Raw genomic sequence first — 22,205 nt, forward strand, 5'->3', positions numbered from 1 at the left:
TTATGACTTCCCTCTAACCATCGTAGAGCTTCATACGCTACAGCATAATGTCCCAACTTCTTGTTCTTGTAAGCTTTGCTTGTACAAAACTCTTGACCACATAAGACAACCGAACATGTAAACCCGCCGTCGACATTCAAGCTTACATACTCGGGACCACGAGAACGAGTTGTGTGTAAGATCTCCTGCAGTCGCACTTTGTACAGAGAAATGGGCTCAAGAGGAGGCTCGTTGTAAGGTGGTGGAGACACGGATCTTTCAATCATCTGAACAGAGTTTGAACCAGTTGACGAAGCTGTCGATGATGCAGCAGGTGGAGACGTTACAGAAGGTGGAGACATCATGGGAGGAGGGTGAGATTGTCGAGATTCAACAAGCGGTGGTGACATTAGAGGCTGCTTCTAATAAACCGGATGAACAAATGAGTGTGTGTGTGTGTGTGTGTGTGTGTGTGTGTGTGTGTGTGTGTGTGTGTGTGTGTGTTGGTCTTTGTCAGTTTGTTTGTACTAAGTAGATACATGAGTGTGTTTGCATTTTTTCTGTTTGCCTCTGGCTGCCTGGCTGTGCACCTTCCTATCTGTCCGATCACCTAATTTCCTGCTTGCCTTCCTACCCACTCTACTTCTCACTTGTTTGTTTAGCCATGTTCCTGTCTGTCTGTCTGTTTTTTTATTTGTCTGTTTGCTTGTCTGTCTGTTTTTGTCTGTCTGTCTGTCTGTTTTTTGTTTGTCTGTTTGCCTGTCTGTCTGTTTGTCTGTCTTTGTCTGTCTCTCTGTCTGACTGTCCATCTGTCCATTTGTCTGCTTGTCTTACATACCTTCCTCTGTCCATAGAACAAATGTTGTCCTTGATAAGTACTAAAGTCTGTTGCCATTGCATATGGCAAACTCATAGGGCGAGCCTCGGGAACCACACATTGAGATGCAACTGAATACTCCACTGCGGCTTGTGGTGAAAAATGTGCCGATACGAGAGAATAGCCAGTTTTTATAGCATTTGTAGCTGCAGTCATTGCATTCAAACTCTGCAGTTCGTCTAATTCAACATCGTCTGCATACGAAACTGTGACACTCTGGTTTTGATGAAAACCGGTTGATCTTTGGTCGTAATTGCCATACATTGGCATGGCAGGGTAGGTTTGGGAATTGTATGGCACATAGAACTGATTGTTGATACCTTCCTGCAGAAGTTGTGGATAAACGTGAGGTAGGGGTGTAACTGAAGGTAGGGGTGTAACTGGAGGTAGGGGTGTAACTGGAGGTAGGGGTGTAACTGGAGGTAGGGGTGTAATGGCTGGTGTGGTATATTGTGTGGAGTCTTGTTGTGGTGTTTGTGAGTTGTCGAATCGAAGCAGCATCCAACCTTTTTTCTTACCTTCTTCTAAACAAGCACAACAGCAAGTACATATAGACAGATTGAAAGTGCATAAGATAAAAGGCAAGTACTGACTGAGTTACAGACATGTACACAGGAAAGGACAAACAAAGAGACAGACAGACAGACAGACAGACAGACAGACAGACAGAAAGGACAGACAGACAGACAGAAAGACAAACAGACAGACAGACAGACAACTTCCTGGCAATACATCAAGCCTCAATTTCACTCCTCTGGTATTCAAACATTTTGGAACTTGGGGATCAGAAGCTACCATCTATTTAAACAAACTAGCCAGAAGATCAAGAGACATTGAAGGCTATACAAATGAAGCTGACTTTAGAGGTTTTTGGAGAAAAAAATTCTCAATAATATTACAATGATGTAACACTAAAGTCATCCTCCACAAGCTGACATGTGTCTTCCCTGGAGAAGTAGATGAGAACATACACAATAGAGACTATCAAAGTAGTTTGCATTAAACTAAAGCTGAACTCAGTAGATTGCTTGTATTTAGTGTTAGAAATGTAACGTAGAGTTTGTGTTTCAATAAATGAAATTGACAGACAGACAGACAGACAGAAAGACAGAAAGGACAGACAAAGAGACAGACAAATGACAGACAGATCAAATTCTCGTCCTGACATTGTTATATTTAATGCTAGATCTGGGGGTAACATTGAGTTGGCTGTGTCTTTGGCACATCCATGCAATTGAGAGATCATCTCTCAAGTTTCTGAGGTCGATGGATTTGTGGCATCAAAAAGGAAACAGCAAAACATCCTAAAATACAACAATGAAACAGATGCCTTTGGAAATACAACTGCACCCCACTAGTCTTTGAGCATTGTGGCTGTCGGGGTGGCAAGCTCACCAGTTTCACGAGTTGTCTGAGCTATCTGGATGAAAATGTGTAGAAAAACAGGAAAGAAATTAAAGTTTTCTGGAGACAGTGCTTTTTGGTTGCTCTTCAGCGTTGCAATGCTAGAGACTGAGTGATTGCAAGAAAACTCAGTAGACTCTCTAGTCATGGACATGGAGAGTTTGACTTGTATTCTCAGCAGGTGTTAGCTATTAGATACCGTATTTCCTTGGCAAAACTAGACCCTGCGGCATTCTTTTAATTAAGGGTGGTATTCTTTCAATGTCAGTATCATGTACAGTACCACACGCACACTATGCATGTTTGGCCCAAGCTTGATTTTTCTCTCTCCTCTCTTCATTTTTCTGTATGCCACCTCGTCTTTGATTCCGTCTGCTTTTGCCACTCGGCATTCGGCTACATACTCTATGGACTCGTCTGCTTGCCTGTTTCCAAAGCTCCGCGTGTACTATACTAGTTTGAGTTTGAAGGCAGCCTCGTTGAATGCTTCTTGGGTCGCTACTCTTCAGCCGTGCAGTTCAGATGATTCAGTCACATGTCAAGCATGCATTATGGATAACGAATATCAATTGCCTACCCTGCGGCATTCATTCAAGTTAGTGGCGGAACCTTGCGGCATATATTTAATTAAGGGCGACCTTCTTTCGAAGAGATACGGTAGTTTAGTGTTTGGTTTGCAGCCTTGATGGTCGCTGGACATTCATTTAGTCTTTAATGAATGGAAGTTTTAGTGTCAATTTATGAAAATATACTACCATTGACAGACAGATGGACAGATAGACAGACAGACAGACAGACACACAAACAATCGCACAATTAGTATTAGTAAGTTAGTAGTTAGTAGACCAATTAGTAGTTAAATATATATTGTATTTAGTTGTTAGTTGTTTTCTCTTGCTTTTATTGTCATAAGACAAACGTAGTTAGCCATTTGCTATTGTATCCTAATTTGAATATGAAAAACATATGTATAGACAGACAGACAGACAGACAGACAGACAGACAGACAAATGCTAGAGTGATTGACAGAAAAATAAAGAAGATTGTTTCAAGAGACAGCCACATAAACATAAATAGTTGTAGGTAGAACCAAGCCAAGCCCTATTGGCTTGGGTAGTATTTAGTTGCTTTGCTTAGATGGTGTATAATAGTTCAATGTTTGAAAATATATGTATTGACAGACAGACAAACAGACAGACAAACAGACAGACAGACAAACAGACAGACAAACAGACAGACAGACAGACAGACAGACTTTGTGATTTTAGTTCTAATTGTCTTAGACTGTAATAGCGATGATGTGTGAAAATATATGTATTGACAAACAGACAGACAAACAGACAGACAGACAGACAGACAGACAGACAGACAAACAGACAGACAAACAGACAGACAGACAGACAGACAGACAGACAGACAGACAGACAGACAGACAGACAGACAGACAATCACACATCAGAGCCACGTTTGATTATCAACTACAAATACCTCCTCGTATAGAATCCTGAATACGTTTATACTCCTGCGATTCCACCAAAAAACTGTCCTTGCTGACATACGGCACTAAACCAAACACCAACACTCACATACACAGCAACAAAAAATCCAAAAAATCCAAAAAATCCAAACTCGAAATTTTTCTCTCGCCAAGCATTTGAGGGCACAAAACTTTCATAGCCTCATAAGCAGCATCCTGCTCCGCATCTTTCTTCCGAGGATGAAACGACCGACTCGTGAAAGACCGCTCGCCAACAGTCACGTGACCGCGATAGAAATAACGATTTATACGTAGCTCTTCAAACGGATTGTACGTCGGTCGACCGAAATGACGGTTTCGACTGACGAATCGCGAAAGCAGTGATTTGCAATCGGGAGTGTTGAGTTGCTGCCCTACCGCGTCCATCTTTCTCGCTGTGCGCGCCGTAACGTTGCGTAACTCCGAGGCTACAACACACCCGTATTAAGACGCCATTTGGTGCCTGCTTCGCAAGTTCAAAAATGCACTGGAAATCGTACTAAGCGAAAAACGTTTTAAGAAAATTATGAAAGAATATTTAACTAAAGAAACGTCGTCTAACCAAATCTGGAGCCTGTAAAACGCCATTTACTATTTTTCCAAATTTTTTCAGTTTTGATCAAACTTGCGTTAGCTACCAAGAATGCTCTTTTCGACGTTTTTACAATCCTAGTCGTTTTTAGATTTCAAACGGTACTAAACGTGTTCGAAAAAGCTAAACGACAAAACACTTGCACAGAAGAGCAACCGAGCGCTAATAACCTCGGAGTCTACGCACACGCACACAAAATTCTCTAACAAAAAGCACGTGCCAAAACACGTGGAACGCGCGAGGAGGACTGGGTACGAGTCTAGTTTTAGTAGTGTAGTCCTGTAACATTGTCACTTGCAACACTCTAGAATTTGTTCCCTTCTTTCAACAAGTTAAAAAGCCAAAAGCATACTATTACCCATAAACGGCTCTGGAGATAGGCTCCAGAGCGTAGCAGAGCCTAAAAAATAACGCTAAGCCGTAGCTGTGTGTACCCAGACCTTCATGCGCGGCTAAGAAAGGCCGCGCATGAGGGCCTAGGTACGAGGCTACAATGGCGAGTTCGGTGAGACAGTCGGTCTGTGTGCGATGTGGCGTGTTGTCGATGTGTGTTACGGTCGTAGGCTGATACTGCGCCGGTGTTGAAGCGTGGCCTGTCGTGGGATGGCTCGTCTGTGCAGCAGCTCGAGACTCTGGCGAATGGTGTGCTCGAAACGACGGACCCGGCGACAGGACGTGCCGCTTTAGAGACCCTCTTTAAGATGGCGAGGTGATCTGATGCGTTGTGGCGTTTGGTTGCATGCATGTACTGAAAGTGACTGTGTATTTTTGTCTCTGTCTGTCTGTCTAGATTTGTTTGTCAAAGATCCATGTATTTTTCATACATGGAAGCTATCTGTTCGTCTGTCTGTCAGTTTATGTCTGTCTGTCTGTTTGTCAAAAGATCAAGTATTTCATACAAGGAAGCTATCTGTTCATGTCTCTGTCTGCACGTTTGTCAGTTTGTTCCTACGTTATTTGTCTCTGTCTAGATCATGTATTTATACAAGGAAGCTATTGGTTCGTCTGTCTGTCTGTCTATATGTTTGTCAGTTTGTGTTGTCTGTGTTTGCATGTCTATACATTTCTTTGTCTGTCTGTCTCTTTGTCTGGCAATGTAGTATATTTCGAGATAACAACATACAGGTTTGGTTAACAATTAATGCAAGCTATATAACTACTGAATCTAACAAAGACCATTTGTCTGTCTGTTTACATGTTACTGTATGTATTTATGTATAACATCATGTATGTACCATAACATGTATGTACCATTGTATGCAATATTGTATGTATTGTTTGTACAATCATGTATGTGTACAGTATCTCTCTCTGTCTGGTGTGTGTGTGTGTGTGTGCGCGCACGCACGGGAGTGTGTGTGTTTGGGGGGGGTGAGTTTTCTCAACATTATCAGTCAGCACCTCCTCGTGGTGACCCCTGGGCAGTTACTATCTACACATTGTGGGTGAACTGACTAAAGCTGAGTTCAGATGAACATGAGTATGAGTACTGGGTGTCATTCAATGGCACCATGCACTCAATACTAATTGCTGAACTCGTTCTCCTCCAGGAGTCTTGCAACCCCCTAAGGATGAGACACCATGTTTTGCACTCAAAATGAAACAAAGTGTGTTTGTGTTTGTCTAACTGTCAGTTTGTATGTCTTTGTTTTTGTTCATTTGTTTTGTCTTCCTGTTTGTTTGTCTGCTTAACTCAATGGTTTACACTAATTCCTGCAATTCTTAATTAATTATTCTCTGTTGTGCTTTATGTTTATCGACAGCAACATCCAAGAGCATCCTAACGAGGAAAAGTACCACCAAGTGCGTCTGGCCAACAAAACATTCAATACAAAAGTTTGGTCTCATCCAGCAGCTCAAGAGTTCCTCTTTACCTGCGGATGGACAGTGGTGTGTGTGTGTGTGTGTGTGTGTGTGTGTGTGTGTGTGTCCATGTAAATTACTCGCTAAATCGTTATTCAGGTCGATGACCTCCTTGTTCTGCCTGCTGACTCCAACCTAGAGGAAGCAAGACGTGTCCTAGAGAAAGTCATATGGTTGGCTCGACCCCCAGTAGTCATTACAATCACATCTATGTCTTCCTCACTCTCTTTTTCCAGTATAACTGAACCCGTTTCACCGAGAAGAAAGTCACCAGCAAAACGGGCACCCGAAAAAGTACATTAATTGCCATCTCAATATTTCTGTGACAAAGATGGTATTGTTCTCCTATCAAGGACAAGCAGCTCGACAAAGAGAGAAAGGCACGCGAAGAGCAAATGCAGAAACAGAAAGAAGAAAAACGTCGCTTAGCAGAAAAAGTACCAATCAAACTAATTAATTAATTAATTAATTAACAGCATTGGATTGTAATTCTGCTCATGGTTACAGATAAAAGCCGATAGAAAAGAGACGTCTCAACGTCAGAGTAAAGACTCGGTATTTGGAAGGTTCCTTGTTGCTCCAGCATCTAATGCTGTTGTTGTGTCGGTCTGGTAGAAAGCTGTAACTCGACCGTTTGGGAGTGACGTGAAACGGTTTCAAGATATAGGAGTTGATGTCAATAGTCAGGTATGATATCGTATGCCCAACATGAGTCAGTCAGATGTTTCGCTGTCTGTCACTTTGTCTGGTCGCTGTTTGTCTGATAATTCTTATTGAATATGGAATGGCATGAATGCCTTTCGAAGTTTGGAAGATTTAGTGACAGAGTGATGTCAAATCGATCTTGTAATGTAATTGAATGTGTTGGGGTTTGTGGAGAGAAAGAATTATGTTGGTACTGTATGTCTACATGTTGGGTGGATAACATGTGGTCACATACACAGTTGTCAAGTGGTTAAACAGTTAAGTGCAGGAAATTAAACCAGAGTGAGAGTCACACACACACACACACACACACACACACACACACGCACGCACGTGCGCGCGCACACACACACACACACACACGGCTGAGTGAACAAGAGACCTTGTGACATAAACATCTGCCCACAACAAAAGATGCCCAACTCATCATACTATAGGCTTGAGGGTCCAGCCATTCGCCTCGTAGAGGAAAGAGACCAGTCTAGCATGCTGAGATTGTATTTTATAGTCTGTGCATGCTCAGTGACTCGCGTACATAAGTCAACATCTGGCGTGCTGAGGTTGTTCACTCAGCATTACATTGACCGTACTTTGTTTCATGGATATGTCATAGGTGTGTGCACTCAAATTTCTTTGCTTGTGAAATCGATGGATGATTTCAGTGTGTGTGTGTGTGTGTGTGTGTGTGTGTGTGTGTGTGTGTGTGTGAATTACAGCTAAGGAAGCGAGACTATCTCACTACAGAAATTCAAGCAAATCTTGCGTGGCATACATGTCAGTGTGTCATTGTCCCCTCTGTAATGGAACATCTGGTTCCAGACCAAATTGGCCGGCCCATTCTGTCTGGTCGGACAGAATAGTTCAAGCCCATTGTGTCCCTTCAGCCAATTTGGTCTGAGCTTCCTATTCTCACATAATAATCAAATAGACAAACCTGCAGCTTCTTACAAGCACCAGACACAGACAGATGAAATCAGTCGTAACCAGCCGACGGCTACGATCCATTCTGTGGCTAAAGCTCATTATACAATCTTTCAAATTCCGTGTGTAGCGCACGCTATACAATGTGTATGTCTGTATATGCACACCATATGTAGCAAACGCTATTCTTTAGCAAGCACGTGCTCCACGTGTCAGGCGTTCTACAAGAACAACGACACCATGCTTGCACACGTGCTAAAGTAACGAAATGTAATCCCGGATTACACATGTCTATATTGGCGTAGCAGAAAGATGCAGAACACTATCCGTGTAAACTTTTATGTTTAGGTTGACCAACTAGCATGGGGGACACTTTTGGCCACATGCGGACAAAATAGACTGTCCGGTGGGACACTTTAGACCTGCCAAAATGGTCCGGGGGGAGGAATTTGTTCTGTTGCACCCTCTAGATGCTTACATTGCCTGTACTGTACCCATAACTGGTCGTGGGGGCATTTATTATGTTGCACCCTCTAGATGCTTACATAACCTGTACCCATGACTGGGCGGGGGGGGGGAGTGAAGGGGGCTTTGTTACGTCTCACCCTCTAGATGCTTACATAGCCTGTACCCATAACTGTATATCGTTTGTTGTGTTCATTGATTGACGTTTAGGGAGGATGACGCTAACTGTTTCCCTCGACTCTGTGGTGTTGATGCGGAACGGCCGAGGTCTACACCTCTCTCATGATGGCTTAACTACAAATGACACAGATGTCACGAGTTGAACCTGATAAGTTGTTCTATCCAGCACCCGTTCTAACTTGTGTAGATTGCTTGACGTAATGCAGTTCATTTGTAGTCGACCTTATTTGTAATGTTGTGTAATACTAGCCTACGATGCTACTCAAACTGAGAGACTACTGTACCATAAGAACTTCTAAACATCACAAATTCCATAGACGCAGAACGATTTGTAGCAAAACGAGTAAACACGGTCACACACGAGTATACAGACTATATCATGCCAAAACCTTTTGTGTGCGTGATTGCTTTGAGCAGACGCTCCTGCAGTTTGGCTTTCGATGAGTAATCGGCTAGCATTAACACGTTGAAACACGTGTGCGCCGTTGGAAGCCTAGAGAATGGAATCCCATCATGATGGTCGCTCTGATTCTATTAGAACGTGTAGTGTAGTGTAGTGTAATGTACCTACCTGTCAGAGTCGGGGCCGTTTCTGGCAATCATAAATTTCAATTTGCTCAAGCCTCCGACTGGGACGCGGTCGCTGCCGGTCGAGAAACTAAGAAGTTGTCGCTTCTGTTCGTTCGTCATCTCGTGCGCTACCTCCCAGAACCACCTACAACAACCATGAGAAAAGGTTAAAAACGAGATGCTTCGTGGGTCAAAACATATTGAGATGATATTGCAATGTACGAAAGAACAGAACGTGGTGAGCTGTGGTTCGTGTTGGAGTTTGCATACCAAATGTGGTACATGTGTTGCTGCTCCAAATAGGGTTAGTTTATGTTCCTTATTGATCTTCCTCATTTCTTAGCGGTCGCTCAAAATTATCGACAATTTCACGAACATACAAGGCATGTTCTAGGGAAGGGGTTATGGCCTTTTTACGCTTTATAAAACATTGATCTGTAAGCAAATGGCTCGTGCTAATTTCTGTTTCCGTGGCCGGAATTACATCATGCATTGTTCCTGTGCTAGTCACCCGTATGTACGGGATTCACAAACATGTACAACCGTGGCAGCTTATTCTGGTTTGTTCTAGAACATCACCCATCCATACAGTCCAGCTACCACTTTCTCGATGTTTTTGTCTTTGTCCATTGGAATGACAAGAAACCTCGCATTGACATCATCCGAGCGGGTCAACTGGTATGGGCGAAGAACTGTATCAATGCATAAGTTATAAGCATTGAAGACCACACATCAACCCTTTAATGGATGGAAACATGGTCAAGCTATAGAATTGTGCATCAAGAATATTGGGGAAGGTGTAGGAGACTTCAGAAAAGCGTGCTTTGCATGCTCGTAAAATTGTCAAATATTTTGAACGACCCCTAATGACCCTCCTTCCTGCCCAGAAGTATGACACAGCGGGAGAGGGTCTGGCTACACGACACTACACACATCCCTCTTTCCTTAGGCCACACAGACTTAATTAATTACTTGATTCTCATTCTCACCTGCACCAACAATTTTTTGGTTTGGTATCTTTTATGCATGGGAGATCTGGAATTTCGAGGCCAGCATGAGTTGATCACTTGCAATGAGCACAGACGATGTCTGTTGTCACCCAAACACATTCAGACTGTTGAGTTCTGAATAATTGGTTTGCATACGTCGTTCCTGAACAACTGCGCTTCGTTGACTTGTACAGCCAATATGCCTCCAGATAGTTAGATACAGTAACTTACTGTAACTCTCCTGCCGTGCCTGATGAGTACACCGGCAGTCTGCTCAATTGATAGATAATAAATAAATAATAAATTTTAACTTTCGTCCGACACACTGACAACAGGACGTCAGGAGAATGAGAATCTAATAATTAAGTTTATGCGGCCTTAGATTACTCGTATTAACACTAAAAGACCACATGGACACATGTGATCATAAATTCTGTAATTCGACGGAAATGATCGAGATCGCTGTGACTCATCACAGCAAGATGATTAAACCAAACCTGAGTGATTGGCTTCATCTATGGTATGATGAGCATACACTACAACCCCAATTATCTGGACATTTTGATACTCCAGACAAATTTATTTCCACCCGAAAAGCATGTGTCTTTGTTTCACATGTTTCCCACGTGACATCGTTCCAACATGGAAACTTGTGAATACACTCCAAAATTGGAACCACAGAGGATCTACTGTACACGTGTTGAGTCATTGTTGACCTAACGTTGCTGCATATCAATTAATTCAATATATGTTCATTATGTATTAGATTCTCAATGTATGACTGAGCCTCAAGAAAGTCACCAAATCATTGTTTCATCTATCCGGACTTTCGATTAGGCCTGACAAAAAAGTGTTAGTTTATCATCTGGTCTACTTGCCAAATTGGGGAGACAGGCAGCATTATATATATTTGTAGCACCCTAGCTTCGTCTGCGCCAATCAGTGTCCCGTATTCGCGTACAATAAGTGACATATTCCACTTCCGCTACATATTGACCGGTCAATAAATCGGGCTGTATAACTGCCTGGGGCTACTGGTTTATCAAGACGTAAATTGTTTGTACAAGGATATCAACGCCTCAGCTGGGTGCTACAAGCCGGTTATAGACCTTCTGGCAAGTGTATAAATGAATACACCCCACTGCACCCACAGCTCGTGGGCGAAGTGGGGTGTATTTCGTTTATACACTCGCCAGCGGTCTATAACCTATACATATAGAACAGCCACAACCTGATAGCCAAACGAACTACTAACTGCCACACTACTGTGTGTCCAACAGGCAACGACAGGCTAACGCCTACCAGTGAAAGTGAAGTTTTGCCCATTCGCGTCATTACCTTGTGGGGTTCTGTTCCCGGGAGATGATCACTGGAGGCACTAAGCAGGCCCTTTACTTGACCAGGACAGACTTGATCAAATACCTCATGAAATAGACAACGTTTCTGTAGGGGTAAAGGCAAACCAGGGAGCGACGACTCTGGCACAATCAACAACACGTGCAACGATGACCACCATGACCCACCTGGATGCATATTAATATTATTTCGGTCCATAAAATTGGGACGGGCAGGGATGAGAAACTAATTATTAAATATACTCTTATCAGGCCTTATCCGGACAATTTGGCTTCCGCCAACTGTATAATCGGGGTTGTACTGTACGAGTGAAACGTGTCTTAGAACCCGGAAATAGATGCTCGCAGACGTGGACCCTATCTTTCTCAGTTGTTGGTCAATCCGTTAAACGCATCTACAGATGTCACGCTACCTACCTTATAGCTGGAGAATCGCTAGTGAATCCTCCGTCGTATTGTGTTGATGCTTCCAACACTTCAAAGTCAAAGTCCTAGCACAACGGTATATCATCCACAGTCCATTACGGCAGACAACTGATATTACATGACTGCCACATATGATCAACTCCAGCTCATCCGGTCGGAAGAAAAGCGCTTCAATGGAGACTCGTCGGCCACCATATCGAAGCCTCTCTTGAATGCACTAAACTAGAGCAACCAGAAATCATTTTGAGTGACGTAGATACTGGAGAGTTGATTGAGTTTGTGTAGACTGACCTGTTTCTCGATCATTTTATTAAGAATAAAGTCAGTGTACAGTTGGACGTACTCCTGTAACCAAATGCATCACACAGGTGAGTAGTAGACACAGTAACGACTACCACACATTCGTTCTCCAAGTTGGCTAGAAACATGCGGCTGAAGTATTACCAAAGCTGGTGTTATACCCCTTCTTGCAGCTTATACAACCAATGTTTAGTATTACTTGTCAGTCTCTCTGTCTGTCTGTCTGCCTGTGTGTTTTTCTTGCCAACTAGTTTGTATGTACGTATGTAATCGTGTCTATACACCACTTGCCCACTTGCCTACTAGTTCAAGATCAATACATGTCACACATGCACACACACACACACACACACACACACACACACACACACACACACACATGCACACACAGACAGACGGACGGATGGACACACACACACACACACACACACACACACACACACACACACACACACACACACACACACACACACACACACACACACACACAACTTGCTGTCCCTCTCTCTGCTGCATGTATAGCACAACTTACCTTCCTGTTTTCATTGGTCACGGGTATTTCGTTTCCGTTCTCCTTCAGATTATATGTGCACGTCGTACCCCAAACGTCTGCATAGCTAACACTAAATCTACACATGAACTGCTCTTCGACATCACCATTGTATTCTATTAACGCTGCTAGGCTCCTTGCTAATACCTATCAAAATGAACATACTACTTCATTCAAAATTCTGTCTGGTCTACAGTGTAACAGCAGCATACAATTAGCACAGGCTTTTTACAATCATGGTGTGTGTGTGTGTGTGTGTGTGTGAGTGTGTGTGTGTGTGTGTGTGTGTGTGTGTGTGTGTGTGTGTGTGTGTGTGTGTACATAGGTGTGTGTGTGTGTGTGTGTGTGTGTATGTGCATGTGTGTTTGTTTATTTGTTTGTGTAGGTGTGTGTTTGTTTGTTTGTTTGTGTTTCATGTCCCACATAAAGTGAGTCTTACCGGATGCGAATCTTGGAGATCTTCAAATGTCCCTGGAAGCCCCATGAGTTTACGATATATCACCATTGGAAAGTGAATGTCTAAGATGATGCTGTTATAAACAGCAAGACCAAGCATGATACCTATGAGAGTAAACTGGCTGTCATTCTCAAATGAAGATGGATTAAACCAACACTGCTGAGTCTCTTCTATAGCACTAAACATGCCTACAAAGAGAAATGAAGGTCAAACCAATGCTACAAGTAGAAACCAATGATGAACACACATATACACACACACAAACATGCACACTCACACACACACACACACACACACACACACACACACACACACACACACACACACACACACACACACACTCCATTAATAACTATCTCTCATGACAAACAATGCAATACAAAATAATGTCACATTCATGTGCAGACAACAGAAACAAAATACAACCAACCATCACAGGGCATGCAGAAATACCCAATCTACAGTACACAATGTTTGGTTTGTATTGTGTCACCATACGTACCATAATCGAAATTGAAGAGTTGTTCTACAACAAGCTGGAAAAATTCTTTCTGAATTCCACCTTCGTCAACACCCTGTTCTCCATCAAACTGAATGAACAGCTGCTTTTTAAGATCATGAGGTCTGTCTTGGCAAATCATCTCCAACTGAGAACAACAGCAATATTGATATCAATACAAACAATTGCAAACGTCGAGTCTATTGACTGTCTATTTGATTATCTGTTTCATTATTTTCTATCTTTTCTTCTACTATGCTTCTTTGTCCAGTAAAGGCCAGACCAATTTTTTATGCTCAGATATTCGGACATGAAACCAAACCGACTGACCAGAATACTAGACATACAAAGTAATGATCATGTGGTATTTTGAGCATGTGCAGTTTTCGTTGCACCGCCTACCAATGGAACGTAACAAAATGGACATTAAAACAAATGACAATGATATGAAACAGGATGCAAAACAGTCACTGGAACACACGCACCGTTGACACTTGAAGAGTCATCAATACATAGTCATAGGCTGTATGTACTACCAAGTCACTTTACATGTGCAAATCAAATCTTATTTCTATTTTGGTCAAGCTCAAAACTGGAACAGCAAATCCAAGCATCACGAATTTAATTGGTCTGACCTAATCATCTACATATAATGTTTATCTTCAGAGCCTGCTAATCTAACTAGTGGCTGTCGATCAATTTGTCAGTTGTTAGCATGACATGTTGCAAATCCATGTATAATCACTAATGAAAGAGATGAATAAAGGTTTTGCTCGTAAATCACACATGTTGACACTAAATGTGCTCATCAGTGAAGTGAAGAGTAGTAAAGAAGATTGCCAACCCACAGCAGATACGTGGCCTCAACTACAGAGCAAATATGTGGATGGTTGCTTCACCGGTATTCATTTGGTATTAGAACATTTTGGAATGCAAAAAAGTGTAGAAATTATAGGAGAAATGTTTTTCTTCAATAATCAAATACACAGGGTCATAATGCACAAGATGACTGAACAATCTGAACGCTCAAAATCATGTGGCAAAATTGAAATCCACCGAAAGCTCTCCCACTTGATCGGTATAATATATTTACATCTTGCAGTCAAGTACAGGCCATAATTTTTGTTCACTAATTCTGTATGTATAATATGTATATACTTTTATGATAATAATCCTTGCCTGTCTGGCTGTCAGTCAGTAGAAGAGAAAGGATTTATGCTGGACAGTGCCATTCAAGGCGTTGCTCATTAGAATTGATCTTCAACTACTATTTGCATGCGTATAGTTTTAACTTGTAGTTTGCTGTAATCGTGATTCCACTGACTTGAACTGTCATGGATAATATTTTACTTTTAGTGTTCTGTATGTAGAGGTTTGTGTGTAATAAATGATGTCAGTCAGTCAGTCAGTCAGTCAGTCAGTCAGTCAATCTGTCTGTCTGTCGGTCAATGGTAGCATATTTTCATAAATCACAGCTGTTACAATGAAACGCAAACTACAGATTGCTATAGTGTTCTCAAAAGTCAAATACATTTTCTAAACATATTTCCAACACCCAAAGGACCTGGAAGACTATATTCAACAATCTGTATGTCTGTCTATCAGTCTGTCTGCCTGTCTGTCCACCTGCCTGCCTGTCAGTCTGTCAGCATGTCTACCTGCCTGTATCTCATCCTGCATACCATAGCTATTAGTTGCCATTCTATAAATTTATTTCATCAATTCATCACCTGAACTAAAGCGTCATCAATCATGAAGTCCCGCCTGACAACCAATTTCAAGTACGGCATATTCTCATCGCCCGTCGTCAACATATGCAGTAGAGCATGCCTGCGCTCTCGATGCATCCTAATCCGACTGTCATAGAACAGACCCATCACTTTAGTGGCAGGCCGCAGCACAAAAGGATAATTGAGAAACGAAGGCCTTCTGTCCTCCACCTTGAAGAAGACAAAGTCTTGATCCAATTGAATGGCATCGTCTAGTGAATCGTTATAGAACTCCTCGTGCTCGAGCAACGGGTGACGACAATCCCACGAGAAACGTCCAAACATCTTGTACAACTGGTCAAAGTCTTCTATCTTCATACTTCGTTGAGACTGCTGTTTCTGTCGAACGGCCGGACCAAACAAACCCATCGGATACACAATGATGTCTTCATCGGATGATGCACCTTTCACTGCCTCGGCGGCTGCCGCCACTGCTGAACTACTCGAATCTGCGACATCACCTAGAGCAGCTACAGGACCAACGGGAAACATCGAATTCTCGTGTTCTCGACGTAGACCGCCAAGCAGACTGGCAAGGTAAATCATGTTCATGATCTGGACTGCAGCTACAATTCCTTGATTGTCGTTTACTAAACTACGTGATCTCTCACTAAACTGTCCCTCAATGACTTTCACCGTGATGAGTTGATGCAGACACTGTACGTACTGTTGAAGCTGTTCGGGGCTCTCGTGCGACCAGTAGAGAATGAGTTTCTGCTGCTGCTTTTCCGGCAGACGAGCCAGTGCGGCAAGAAATTTAGGAAATGCGGAGTCGATGTATTCAGGACTCAAAAGTTCAGGATTTTCCATACAGATAACAAACTGATTGCAATAATTTGGCGAGTCTAGATTGCGCTTTTGTCCGACGTCAAAATGTACGTTGTCTGACATCATTAACATTGCATTAACAAGCGCTGCCTCAAGATTGGATTGTTTCACACCAAAGAGGAGCTTGTAGGCATGACGTACGGCGGCAATGTCGACGGTCATGTCATCGGTGTCTCCAAATGAGCTGCTACCAGCACAAACGTCGTCTCGTAAAAAGCTAGCGTTTAGTGTCTCGGAGCTGGAGAAGATTTGTCCGATTTGTCGCACGAGAGGAAGATAATCATTTCTCTGTTGACATTCGGTAACCAACATCTCAAGCGCACTGATAGTAAGCCACTCCACTGGAAACACAAATAGTCACAACACAAAATCCAAAATAAACATGACAGCAATAAGAGAAGTCGTCTACGATGGAATCATACAACACACATGCCACACCAAACGTAAAGTGTGCTCTTTTGAGTTGAATGCTGGAGTGTCAGTTTAGGATTTATAAATTTATTAATCAATTTGTCAACTCTGAGTGCCCATTTTCAAGCTTGTCCCATATTTTGGCAAAAATCTTCGTATAAATCTTATATTGATATGTTGAGCAATTCAAGAGATATCATGTTTACACAGACAGACAAACAGACAGACAGACAGACAAACAGACAGACAGACAGACAAATAGACAGACAGACAGACAAGCAAACAGACAGACAAATAGACAGACAGACAAATAGACAGACAGACAGACAAATAGACAGACAGACAGACAAATAGACAAGCACACAGACAGACAAACAGACAACTCTGAAATATTACAACCTCGCTCCCTGGTGCTATGCAAATTGTAATCAACTTCCTGTTTAATTTAAAATGAGGCAAAAATTTAGGAAAAGAGATGCATGTAACTTGTAGTTTATGATGAACACGTTGACATCAGCACAACTACAATGACCCCAAACAGTCTGACGGTCAGCAATTCTAAGGCCATTAAAGAAGCACTTCACAGATTGAAGCATGCATAGTAGACGTTAACGTACGTTAAGGCTTTAGGCTGCGGACTGAACGCTTGCTGTGTTACGTGCACATTGTTTTGGTCTTGCTTTCCAAGGCCAACTACGAGAGCACACAAGAGACGGGTCTAGACGCTTCAAGCGACTCTAACAGTGAAGGAGAATAAGGTATGTGTGCTTTTTGCCGTCGATTAAAGGTGAGTCGGTGATGCAAAAGCACATTTTACTTTTGCCTACGCAAATATCAAAGTTTACATGAAGCTGTAAAACGAAACCTACACATAATAAACGGTATTCGAAGAAAACCTCCCGTACGATTTGTTTCTTGCGTTATCAAAATGCTCAGCTATCGAGTTTCCTCTGAAATTTTGCCAAACTTCCCAACTTGAAAAAAGACCAGAACAATTAGCTAATCCACATGTGTCAATTGGTGAAGTGCTCCTTTAAGCTGAGCTAAAAATAGATCCCTATATAACAACACAGTATGCCAAGTTACAACAATTAGTTTCACTAGGGGGTAAATAGAGTGGAAACCACCATTATTCACACCTTATTTGTACCATCATTGTTCCAGGGATAAAATAACAAAATCAAATTAAACAATTTTCAACCCTCTGCCTCTCATGCTCACACACACACACACACACACACACAACAACAACAACAACAACAACAATCAATCAATCAATCAATCAAATTTACAACTAAACTCGAGCGCTACGTCAAACAACAATGACACACCCGGTCGCGTCCCCGGCGTCGGCTTCGCAACCATCTCAACATCCTCTGTGGTCGCTTCTCCCTCCTGCTGTGCCTTCCTCCTAGCTATTTCAATCGCCTCGGCCGCCCTCTGATTGCACGTCAGAGACGGCTTACTCATCTCCAGTTCCTCGTAGCACTGTTTAATAAGTCTCGTCGCTCTCTCAGCGACCACCTCTTTCCGTCCAGAGCCAGACCTAATAGAAATGAATGAAACTTGCCGACACACGTTGACACTCACTGGCGGGGATTGTCCGGACCGACGTGTTTTTCTACGTTTGACTTACCCGTTTGAGTCTGTACGTGCTTTCCCACTTGCCCTATGTATAGAAACGTCGTTAAAACATAGACTGACGGCACTTCCGCGTTAGACTTCGTGACTCACTCCAGTGGTGGCTTCTCGGAGTCGCTCATGTTACTGTCCGACATTTTATAGTAGTTTGCAACACATGAAACCGGGAAAGAAAAACAACAAAAGAAGAACACACTAGAAATTGCACGTTCTAAAAACAGCTTGTTAGATAGAGCCCGGATATCGTGAAATAAATACCCGGATATATTGCATGCCCGGATACATAATAATGCCCGGATAAATGAACAAACGGTTCAAAGTGTTGATCATGGTCAGCAGACTGCACGGAAGATGTCCTGAAGCTGTGGAAGCTGAACATGTTTATCAAGTGTATGATGAGATTGCGTCACATTTTAGCCACACTCGTTACAAACCGTGGCCCAGAGTGGCGTCTTTCCTCGACAATCTTCCAAACAGCAGCATAGTGGCAGATATTGGTAGGCTGAGACGCACACGCGGGTTTGTTTGCTTGTTTGTCTGTTTGTTTGTCTGTTTGTTTGTCTGTCTGTTTGTTTGTTTGTCTGTTTGTTTGTTTGTTTGTCTGTCTGTTTGTTTGTCTGTTTGTTTGTCTGTTTGTTTGTTTGTCTCTTTGTTTGTTTGTTTACACACACACACAAACAAACACACACACAACACTCACACACACACGCGCGTGCACTCACACACACACACACACACACACACACACACACACACACACACACACACACACACACACACTTTTCTAATTCATTGCCAACACTTGTTCAGTGGTGACTGAAGTCTTTTATAGTATCAACTACGTAGATATGAGAAAATCATGCTTAATTAATCAAGAAAAGCAAACCAAAGGACCAAATATATTTATATATTTTTTTAAATATGTAATTATTTTTTACTTTAAAGTCTCTAAATTATTGCATAATAAAGCAAACCAAATGAGATTACATACCACACAGAATCAATGTCCACAACTTCTATTGATATGAACCAGTTCTGTATACTGTCATGCTTAGAATGTCAAGCATGTGATTTTCATTAATAATTAAGACCAACATTTATGTAAATAAGTAAATAAATAATTAATTAAACTGTCAATTGTAGTGATCATATTTGCAGAGTGGAATATAAGGCAAAAATTTTGATCAGAGATCGTGCTTTAGCAAAAGAGGTTGACCTGATATTATATATATATATATATATATATATATATATATATATATATATATATATATATATATATATATATATATATACACATGTAAGGAAGCCTAGCTTTCTTGTAGAAGCATTGGGCACACACATTGTGACTTGTAATTACTTATTAACATCAGCAGTTCAATTTTCATTATCTGTTGCATCATAGTCACTACTGTATTTATTTGATATCAAAATATAAACTGTTATTACAGTATTACAGTATCGTCATTTATGTACTCTTGCATCTGGGAATCATCAACTCTATAATGAGATTTTGCCTGCTGCTGCGATCAGTTGTCTAGACATCTGGGTCACTCATTGATTCCCTGCAGTATCATCCATGCAATAACTATTACACCTTGACCAATCATGTAAGCATGTCCAATCAAAGTAAAATCAAAGATAAATTGTGGTTGGTCATTAACACCAGATGGTCTGTCAATGACCGATGACCAATCGTTATATTCCACTCTGATTCGGCAGTGTATTAGGTCAGACGAAATTATGAAAGAGCAAATGTAATAAACTTGGACTTTGTTCTTGGAATTTGTTTAAATTAATTAGGTTGTGGCAATGGCAAATACCTCGGATGTGGCAGTTTGAATGGTATCTATCTGCATGGCTCTGATCGTTGCCGGGAACTAATAGAGATAGCAAAGAAGAGGCAGCACGACGTGTGCCTTGCTGACAACTTTGTCTTGCCGTATCGCGACATGTGCTTTGATGCAGTCATTTCGATTGCTGTCATACATCACTTTGCGTCAGAAACAAGACGGCTACTGGCTCTCCAAGAGTTGACCAGGGTCATACGCATTGGTGGTCAACTCCTCATATATGTATGGGCATTGGAGCAAAAGCGGAAAACGGTCAGTTCTATAAAACAACAGTGTGTTGTTGTTGAAAAATTGTTAATATATTTTGATAATTGCAAAGTATAGACAATACATTTTAAACAATTTTGCACAATATTATGTTTATTGTCATGAAAATGAACCTGTGGATTCATACCAGACATGCTGTACGTACCACAAAACAAGAAAACTCTAATCAACATCAAATATCAAATTATTAGTTATTAACTTACTTTGTCTTTGTGTTAACTAATTAGTGCCCTAGCATGGCCTTTACTTCTACATACTTTGATCAAATCAGCAAAGTATGCAGAGACCATGCAGTTTGAGTATGGAATGTTGCCTCATTGTAACTTGTTTGTCTAGTTCAGTCAGCAGGATGTGTTTGTGCCGTGGCATCTTCAACAGCAGTTTGCTCGTCCTGTCAAATTTGAACAAACTACTGCTGTGTTGTCATCAGATGAAACGAGGTTGTGTGAATCGCAGGCACCGATGCAGTCGTCTTCATCTGTTTCAGAGGGAAATCATTGTTCAGAGAAAATCGTCGAGAATGGTACGGAATCAGACACAAAGTTCGTTGGCAGTTTTCAACGCTTTTACCATGTGTTCAAGGAAGGTGAACTACCAGAACTTGTGTCAAAAGTATCGCAATTGCGAATACTAAACAGCTATTATGATCACGAAAACTGGTGTGTAATTGCTGAACGAAAACAGTGATGTGCATTACATGGACACGATTAATTAGTATTACATCCATTTGTATTGTATTCTCACTACGTGAGTGACTGTTGTTAATAGAAGAAGTCGATTACTCTCAAGTGTAACCCTTTTGGTTTGACTTTGAGCATCTGATTGTTTGGTGGTCTACAGTGTACTGCATGTGTGCTATTTGGAATTATCAGCTCCAGTGGTGCATTGTTCATATTCTATTGTGCGAGAAAATCAAATACATTGCATATCAATGAAATGGGTTAGCCAACTGGTGGATACAGTACCACACTATACCAGCAGAGAATGGATGTCATGACAGATATCAGCAGACATGATTCAAACAGTACAGCACTATACCGTATCACCGCACATAAAAGCGCATGCGCTACTATGTGAATTCATCTCAGGGTGCGCTTATATCTCAAGGTAGTAGCGCATGCGCCAATACCTCGAGGTAAGGTGCCATCTTTGCGCAATTGCTGTCGGGTTGCAATCTGCTTGCATGGCATCCAGAAGAAAGTCGTACACATTAGATTTTAAGCGTCGCGTTGTGTCGAGCCTTACTCTAAATGAGGGAAACGTATCAGCCACAGCGAAAATGCATGGAATTCACCGTAAGCTTGTTCAGAGTTGGCGAAAACAGCACGCTGAACTCGAGAAACTCGCCACTGGGAGAGATACCACAGGAAGGAAGCGTCGGCGTCTTCTGCGAACACCTAAAGACGGGTCTTCGATCAATCAGACGATGAATCAGAACGTCCAGACGAAAGCACCAGGTCCCGTTGAGATGTGGTCGATCTCTACGAAGATTGAACTTTGGAACCCAAACAAATAGCTTAGTTTTTGGTTTGCTTAGTGTTTGTCTTGCCTGTTACCTATATTGCCTCAAGTCGTTTACTCAAAATGGTTGTTCACATATAAGCGCATGCGCCTATATCGGAATGAACGCGTTAATTTTTGGTGAAAGCCGGTTTTCACGTATAAGCACATGCGCTTTTATGTGCGGTAATACGGTACACCTATCTAGTGCACATGCATGCATTGACTAACCATCCACATTACATCTTGTCACACGTCTGACAAATACAATCCCAACTTATAATATCC

General features: G+C 41.8%; 4 protein-coding genes across 6 annotated transcripts in view; 2 read left to right on the forward strand and 2 right to left on the reverse strand.

Annotated features, from left to right (window-relative positions):
- The window catches only part of LOC134190308 (uncharacterized), a 9,493-nt gene extending 5,330 nt beyond the window's left edge, over positions 1–4,163 (reverse strand). The window contains exons 1-4 of the mRNA XM_062658761.1: positions 3,890–4,163; positions 3,749–3,823; positions 818–1,380; positions 1–401 (exon numbers count right to left, since the gene is read on the reverse strand). The exon at positions 1–401 is cut by the window's left edge and continues 111 nt beyond it. Of these exons, the coding sequence (XP_062514745.1) occupies positions 1–401; positions 818–1,380; positions 3,749–3,823; positions 3,890–4,163 (1,313 nt within the window). The remainder of the gene's footprint in view (positions 402–817; positions 1,381–3,748; positions 3,824–3,889) is intronic.
- Positions 4,164–4,831: 668 nt separating this feature from the next.
- Positions 4,832–8,777, forward strand: LOC134189477 (UBX domain-containing protein 6-like). The gene is made up of 9 exons (XM_062657754.1): positions 4,832–4,873; positions 4,932–5,077; positions 6,132–6,258; positions 6,331–6,404; positions 6,468–6,525; positions 6,585–6,668; positions 6,739–6,786; positions 6,847–6,918; positions 8,533–8,777. Exons 1-9 carry the CDS (start codon positions 4,862–4,864, stop codon positions 8,539–8,541), a joined length of 630 nt encoding a protein of 209 aa, XP_062513738.1. The 5' UTR covers positions 4,832–4,861; the 3' UTR covers positions 8,542–8,777.
- A 3-nt stretch (positions 8,778–8,780) lies between these two features.
- Positions 8,781–18,551, reverse strand: LOC134189476 (ubiquitin-protein ligase E3A-like). The gene is given in 13 exon segments (XM_062657753.1): positions 8,781–8,995; positions 9,074–9,217; positions 11,834–11,907; positions 11,961–12,008; positions 12,011–12,064; positions 12,134–12,187; positions 12,675–12,839; positions 13,132–13,337; positions 13,652–13,796; positions 15,379–16,586; positions 17,988–18,202; positions 18,293–18,325; positions 18,391–18,551. Coding segments are annotated over 13 exon segments (2,511 nt in total). The 5' UTR covers positions 18,435–18,551; the 3' UTR covers positions 8,781–8,874.
- A 44-nt stretch (positions 18,552–18,595) lies between these two features.
- On the forward strand, positions 18,596–22,063 carry LOC134189606 (probable tRNA methyltransferase 9B). Of its 3 annotated transcripts, none has more exons than XR_009971515.1 (4): positions 18,596–18,794; positions 20,101–20,402; positions 20,754–21,650; positions 21,875–21,896. XR_009971515.1 is itself a non-coding variant. In XM_062657929.1 (4 exons), the coding sequence occupies exons 1-4, from the start codon at positions 18,599–18,601 to the stop codon at positions 21,005–21,007; spliced, it is 693 nt and encodes a 230-aa protein (XP_062513913.1). In that variant the 5' UTR covers positions 18,596–18,598; the 3' UTR covers positions 21,008–21,120. The 3 variants fall into 3 exon arrangements, 2 of the variants coding, with proteins under 2 accessions (XP_062513913.1, XP_062513912.1); XM_062657929.1 differs by lacking the exon at positions 21,875–21,896 and having other exon boundaries at positions 20,754–20,940; positions 21,000–21,120; XM_062657928.1 differs by having other exon boundaries at positions 20,754–22,063.
- The last annotated feature ends 142 nt before the right edge of the window (positions 22,064–22,205 follow it).

The sequence above is a fragment of the Corticium candelabrum genome, chromosome 14, assembly GCF_963422355.1.
Source record: "Corticium candelabrum chromosome 14, ooCorCand1.1, whole genome shotgun sequence".
Taxonomy (NCBI): Eukaryota; Metazoa; Porifera; class Homoscleromorpha; order Homosclerophorida; family Plakinidae; genus Corticium; species Corticium candelabrum.